Here is a 7,733-nt window from a genome sequence, read left to right on the forward strand (position 1 = left end):
TTCTAAAATGCCACCCACATTGGCCCACACAGCCTCTTGTCTCCCTCTTGTTTGGTCTGGCATTCCCTGCTACACAGACGAGGCCACAGAAGCCATCCTCTCTGCTCGTCACACACCCTGTTGGAAAATGGGTTTGGTAAGAATTGCACCACTTACCCTCCCTCTTTTCATACGCCAATTCTGAGGGAAGTGTCATAGTTTCAATGTGTTCTGTCTTTATAGAAAATGCAATATAATACAAACAGTACCATTCAAACCGGTTGTGTGAGAGTGTATATATAAACAAATGCCTATGGGATCCCTTTGGGTGTGACTGACTTTTACGTACATACACACCCAATAGTGGAAACTTCAACTGAAACAAACGTGAAAGGATTATCATTACTATTCTCATTCTTGCAGTAAATGATAACAGAGCAGACGTCTATATAATGGCTTCTGTCCTCCACTCAGCCCTACCTGGCATGATGTAAGACTCTTGATGTCCCTGCCAAAAGAACAGTGGGTCAAAGTTAGTAAACTATACTGAACTTCCACTTGGCAACTGATGAGTCAATGCCACACTCACTGTCTTCAAGAGTGTTATAACAACAGTAACAATAGCATTACAAACAGCATAAATCTTGGTGGAATGAGAAATATCTATTAGTCTATTGGGCCATGTAGAGTTAACCCTAGGTTGTGTAACTGTTTTTTGCAATGACTGGGTGTGTGCTTATGTATGCTGCTATTTATGTTTTTTACATTTACGTACACTTAAAAAGCTTCTTTTCAGTTGAGACATTTCATTTATTTATAAATTAAAAAAGGCTACATACAACTAAATGACAAAGCAAAGTCACTAATAAACATTCAAACATTTTACACAACTCATTCAAATAACCACATCTGAAATATTGAAAGTATTGTCAAGAGCAATACTGCAAAATCTGAGAGCAGGCTATTGTAGACATACTGTACATAATGTGAATGTGTGGGGAGACACATTTCAGATAAATTGGACAACTTTTGTTGCTACTGCTGGTGAATGCTGTTGTTATTAATTTGTGAAATGAATGAAAGGCACAACGTTATAATGGTAATGGGAACAGTTTCACAGTCAATGTAAGTGGTTGTGAATGATCAGACATCTGTGAAAAATTAGACTCCAATACTTCATATACATACTTCTGTACAGAAACATACAATTTGATCAGAAAATTACTGTATTAAACCTGATTGCACACACACACACACACACACACACACACACACACACACACACACACACACACACACACACACACATACGCTTGCACACACACACACTGGAACATCAGTCAACATGACAGACACACTTTAAGGCACGCGGTGAACCTCCATAGCCATAACAAAAATGAAAATATTCTCAACAATGTGCAGCACACAATATCATAATATCTCTGTCAGAGGACAGCCATGGAGAAAATATGTCCATTGGAACGCTGTGGTTATATTGACGCTAATAAATGTTATTATAATATACTTCTCATATAAAGGCATGAATGAGTGATGGAGCCTGTTCTTTATCACTTGACAGTCACCATCATGCCTCTGAGTGCCCTGGCCATGTGCATGTGTGTTGGATGTGAAGTCCAGTATGGGGCCCTATGGATCCAGTTCACAGAGTATCATGACACAAACGCCAATGTATCCAGGTATATGCAGCGATCTAGCATCCTCCTCAAATCTATACATTTACAAATTACACAAACTATTTACATCGGATTTACCATACAGTTAGAATTTTCCTTTGGCATTAAAGTACTGCTTAAATAACAGACACCAACACATACTGGTGCTACAACTGCATAATCCACAAAGTGTAGGCAGTTGGTAAAAAAATCTTATAATAAGCCACTAATGTATTGTCATAATATGTTTGACCACATGAAGATCTGTATTCTTGTTCACTTGAATGTGAAGTGTGCAAAATACATGCCATCAGTTAAGAAAATCATCATATGATGATAGTCCTTGTCAAGTTTGTGAGGGGTTAGAAAGGCACTGTCCAAGCAGCTCTTGGCATAGCTGTCTTCAATCATAAAACAGCATTGTGTAGCGCAGTGCTGATATGATCACAGAACAGGATTTTGAGGCACACTGATGTCATCACAGGATATTACATAATCATTTTTGGCTTCTCCAATTTGCCTGTGAAACTGGCCCTGTTTCAACGTTTTCCAACAGTGCATGTTTGGGCTGAGAGTTATGCTTTTGATATTTGGCAAATAGCTCAGAATAGTACTGGGCAGGTGTGTCATTCCAGAGTTTGACAAATTGAGCTCCTGTAGGGAGTTCAGATTGCTAAAAACCTCTGGGCTCAACGATTTCAGCTTCCTGTTATTGGAGAGGTCCAGAACCTGCAGGTTTTCCAAACCTTGAAAGCTCAGAGGCTCGATAACTGAAAGCTTTTGAAGGCCACTGAGGCTAAGATAGGACAGATCTGTGAGTGTCTGAAAAGCCCCTTCCTGTATAACAGAGATCCAGTTCCCATCCAACCCCAAGTAGCGCAGAGGAAGACCCGAGAGATCAGGGACCACCCTCAGTCTGTTGTCTGCCAGCACCAGGCTTTTAATGGACAGAGACGGCCCTTGTGGTTTTCTAGTGATGGATGTTATTAAATTGTTTGACAGGTCAACAGTCAAGGGTTTCTCTTGGCCCTTGGTGGTGAAAACATCAAGGTTGAATTCATGAAATCTGTTGTTGCTTAAATCAACCTCTGCTAAAGGTAGTCCTGTAAAACAACCATCAGGGAGGCTCTCCAAGGCATTGTGGCTCAGGTCTAAGGTCTCCAGGTAGCGCAGCCTGGCAAAGGCCTTAGCACCCACTTTGCTAATGGCATTGTTACTGAGATCCAGGCTCACAAGGGTGGTGTAGCCCGGCCCAGTTAGCATGGCATCTGTGATGGCACCGACAGAGTTAAAGGACAGGTCCAGGAAAGATGTGTCCAGTGGGATGGGGATGGGGGCCGTGCCAGGTCCCACCCCACTACAGTCCACTTTGGTCAAGCTGAAGCTGTCAAACAGGCCGAAGCTCTCCACCTCACAGCGACACTGAGGGTGGCACGTCTGACCTCCAGCAACTCCATGGGAAAGCACTGTCAGAACACTCACACTCAGGAAGTAAAGCATGGTACCCTAGGAGAAGAATGAAGCAAAGAGAATTGAGTTTGAATGACAAAAGGCCTATTTATAAGCCATAAGAACAAATATTAGCTTAATAAATGCAACCCTGTTCTTTTGAGCTGTTTGCTTTTCTATACTGCCATCATCACCTGACTAAAATGAATAAATATGCTTATAACAATGACCTGAACCACATTAAGTATTCACTAAAGTAAACAGCTCAGGACCTGAAAGCAATCCTCTGATCACAAGAGATTAAACAGAAAAATCAGCCACTGTCACTGCCTAACTGTCTAAGAATGAAAAAGTACATGTAATTATATTGAATTGTATACTTCATATTACAGGCATACATCATGATAAATGTTCTTAAAATATGTTACAAGAGGCTATTCCTTGCTTTCTCCAACAAGAGCCTGAATAATTTTGAGACCCCGTCAGTCCTAAACAACCTTAGCAGCAGACACTAATTAGTAGCAGACACTAGTTTTCATCCTCCTTCAATTCCCCTCAGTTTTGCCCTAAAAGATAGCCCCCTCTTTTTCCATTAAAAAGATATTTTAGTATTCTAAAACATAAAAAGTAGTGTCTGCATGCTTACTTCAGATTAAGTCATTTCTGAAACATGCATAATTCATGGTGAAATTAATTATGATGAATTATTACACATAAAGAAACACAATGCAACCAGAAACTCTAAAACCAAAGCCAAAACACCAAAGCCATTTCAAATGTAAAGAGGTTTTACCTCACAGCTAGGAATCATGAAAATACTGAGCAATGATACACTTCAAATGCCACACAGCACTATACACGTAGTGTAGTGGATAAATAGCATGTCTGTTCAATAAGACAGTGCACTTACTTGAGTCCTTGTTCTCCTGTTCTCCCTCTATATGCTCACAACCAATTCAAAGACAAAAGAGCACGAGTAACACTTTAGTTTAGTAACTCTTTCCCAACTTGTCGCTGTCGTTTGGCTGATTAGTCAAGTGATCTGGGCTAACACGTCTTACTGTTTTGTTTCACACACACACACACACATGACACACCCCCACATGCTTGATCGCATGCAAACAGCCACTCTATGCTCACACTATGGTTACACAGGCTACATAATCATGAGGTTGCATGAACTTCACTGGCCTACACAGTAGGCCAAAGTTAGCATATCAGCAACCTCACACAATCGACCTTTGGTGCACATTTTTCTCTTGCACAATGCATTGTGTTATGTAACAGACAAGGTAAACTCAGGGCTTAAAGATTGGATCAATGAAAATACAAAATAAATAACCCTGCACAATAAAATAAGTAAATCATAGCTGCAGTCATAGGTTCACCAGTCAGTTCAGGATTTGACATGACATGAACACCATGACATGTTGATACATCAACTTCCTGGAATGCAGTATATCATGTTTTCAAGGGAGGTTCGGGTGCAATGCCAGGCTTCTTTGGGTGTGTTTTTAACGTAACAAAATGCATCTGAGGGGTTAAGCTTGGCCTTTCTTAGGGGTTAAGAAATGGCTTCAGACACAGTGGGAGATGCCAAACCTCCATGTCTTTCTCAGGTCATACTCTTAGATGACTGATCTCAGCAGCTCTGTGGGAGCGTGTAGGTGCTTGCTTCAGTTCACCAGATAAACCCTGCAGTTTTAAAACCAATTTCCCATGGAAGAGCTCAGCAGCTGTTCTTTTGGTCCACACCCTTCCTCCCCATCCTCTTCTCCTCCCCTTATAGAAATGTCAGGCTCCTGGTGAACAGTTGCCGTAAACTTGCGCCAAGTTCATATTTCAAATGCAAATTAGGTTTCTGGCAAACAGTTGGGGTTAACTTTTAGCAGTATTGCAGCAAATTTGCAGCAATGTCATATGCAAATTGGGTTTGTCACTAGAAGTTCAGCGAAAGTTGGCCATTATTGGCTTAAGTGTGGTGAGAAATCACAGGGGAACACATTTGCCACTAGTGGCAAACTTCTCATTGTTGCCAGAACTTTACTGGAAATTTGCCTCTAGTGGCCAACATTAGCAAACTTCTAGCAATATTTTCCAGTGAACTACATGTCATTTGTTTCCGACAAATCGCCCACAAGTTTGCTTCAAATCTGGTGCAAACATTTCATTTGTGTAAGGGCCCTGCTGCTCCTTCCCTCCTGCTTTAGCTCTGCTCTACCATCTGGAGTCTACCTGAGGGTCAGGACCTTTCCAGGTGTCCCACACATTCTCCAACAGACCCACTCTCTCCTAGTCCTCTCCTCCAATAGCAAATCTGATTAATGAAGGATCTTTAGTACCCCGCCCCCCCCCTCTCTCTCTCTCTCTATCTGTGCGAGTGTCATGCCTGACAGCCTTCAAATGCATAGTCACATAGTATGACTCCGTTCAAAGTTTACATAGTAACCACTAAGAATCTTGTCACTGTAGTTAATTATACTTACTCAGTCATCAACTTATATCCTATGATGTAATCAGGAGTCTTACATGGGATTCTACAATACATTGAGATACTAGGCTATAACTAGATAACAATTATTATGTAACCAACATAATCAAACTGTTTAAAACTACAGTATACTGATATCTTTGGGAGCATTGCTGGCATTTGTACCAACCCCAAACATGTCTAATAGAATGAACAAATCTCGTGTTGCCCTTTACACAGCCCACACTGCAATTCTAGTGTTCTTCCTCCATATACTGTAGCTTGCAGCCACTGAGGCAAATGTGGATTGGGCCTGGCTGGAAGAGGTGTTGGTGACTGAGAGTTGCAAAGCCCCTGTGCAGTCTTTGGAAGAGATAGGCTATGAAACGAAAGTTTAAACTAAATGGTGGCAAAAAAACACAGCCGCCAACACTGTCCACAAGCTACAACCAAACAAGCTAATTGTTTGCTCACTTTACCACCAAACAGCCAGTGAGTGGTGAGTGTTGTAGTGTCTGTGGAGTATTGGAGCACTGATCAGGCACCACAGGCTACTCCTTGGACTCCAATGGAAGGAGGGTATCTAGACAACTACCTAGAAATGCAAGTATGAATGAAGTCATTCATCCATACATTGCAATGTTCCGTAACAAAAACTACAAGTACCGCCATCACCCATAAGACCTCTGCTGTCTGGCCGTTAAACACTTAAACTGAGTCTTTCCATCTAAGCTATCCATATCCCCGTGACTCACTGGCTAACAGATCTGATCAAGTTCAAACACAGCACACATCCACCCACCCACACACACACAGACTTCATTGACTAAACTGGTATGGGTGAAGCATGATGTTGTTAGGAGAGGTCCAAATCCTGACTAAATCCTCACTGATGTGTTACTGCATGGGCTGAATAGACTGTCACACTCTGACAGGGTTAGTAACCACCAGACACTCCTACATACCCACAAGTACTCATACTGTGGGCTACACCATAGCTTTAATGACGTCTTTAAAGGAATGCGAATTAGTCTGACAGATGTGAAAAGACAACTAATATGCCAAATTATAGAGTGCCCTCACTACTCGGCAAGAAATTAAACTAAATCACATAAATCTGATATTTTCACACCGCCCAGTCATGATCCAGCATTTATGGTCATGCATGGACATACAACTCAATCCAGACGCTATAATCTCAAATCCAACATCTGGCACGGGTCCTCTCTTATGTCATCCACTGATGAATCCAGATGTCTCGGAAAAGCCAGCGTTTAGAGGTGAAAATTAAAGGATTGATTACAAAAAGCCTCTTTCCACTTGTAGGCTCTCAAGTAGGGTGGTCAACTTACGTTTCTCCCGAGAGTAACTTTCTAAGAATTCTGATGACAGACATTCGTAAAAAAGTTGTCAAAAAGTAACAACCCTATTTTACCAACCAAGACTACGCGTAAAGATCTTCGCCGTAATATGGCGTTGCAGGCGTCCAACATAATTCTGCTGAGTATTTAAATACAACAACGTTAAACTTACAGTCCGCAGTTTTTCCAAATGTAGAGACTGGCTTGTCAGGAAATAAGCCTTAGCTATTTTCCAAGTCCAGCATTAGTCTACTCCGGCTCCCATTGTCAAAGGCTTCGCACCGTTCCACGGCAACTCTTCTGAAGTAGAATTCCACAATCCGCGGACACTTCGTTTGATCGTAAAGCAAGACAGTGGAATCAAAAGTAATGCTTAAGCATTTAGCACGCATGATAGACGACGCTTTCGCAAGTTCAAGATGATTATCCGCGCCCAGATTGTCTGAATCTACATCGACCCAACTAAAGGGTGCACTATTCCCCCTGCTGGAGACGGTCTCCACTACAAGAGTAGTGCTGGAAAAAAACAGCTAACTAGTTAGCTGGTCTTTTCTGGTTATCTTCCAGTTCTTGCTGGTCTTTCTTTGCTGGTGTAGCTGGTTGAGGCACAAAGTGAACATGCTGGTGTGCTCATCAGAGGACGCTGGTCATGCTGGTGTGACCACCAGCCTGTCATGTGGGATACAGCTAGTGTAAGATGGTCAAGCTTGACATTGTTGGTGTAAGATGGTCATGCTGGTTTGCTAGAATTACCAACTTAAACTGACATGGCCTGTTAAACCAGCAATGTAGACCAGAACC

At 41.8% G+C, this 7,733-nt stretch overlaps 1 protein-coding gene across 2 annotated transcripts; it reads right to left on the reverse strand.

Moving 5' to 3' along the window:
- Positions 1–765: 765 nt before the first annotated feature.
- tsku (tsukushi small leucine rich proteoglycan homolog (Xenopus laevis)) lies at positions 766–7,350 on the reverse strand. 2 transcript variants are annotated; one of them, XM_062552335.1, is made up of 2 exons: positions 7,105–7,350; positions 766–3,158 (listed from the first exon to the last, which is right to left on the reverse strand). In XM_062552335.1, exon 2 carries the CDS (start codon positions 3,150–3,152, stop codon positions 2,097–2,099), a length of 1,056 nt encoding a protein of 351 aa, XP_062408319.1. In that variant the 5' UTR covers positions 3,153–3,158; positions 7,105–7,350; the 3' UTR covers positions 766–2,096. The 2 variants fall into 2 exon arrangements, with proteins under 2 accessions (XP_062408319.1, XP_062408318.1); XM_062552334.1 differs by lacking the exon at positions 7,105–7,350 and adding an exon at positions 4,012–4,274.
- Positions 7,351–7,733: the final 383 nt, after the last annotated feature.

The sequence above is a fragment of the Sardina pilchardus genome, chromosome 13 (genome assembly GCF_963854185.1).
Source record: "Sardina pilchardus chromosome 13, fSarPil1.1, whole genome shotgun sequence".
In the NCBI taxonomy this organism is placed as follows: Eukaryota; Metazoa; Chordata; class Actinopteri; order Clupeiformes; family Clupeidae; genus Sardina; species Sardina pilchardus.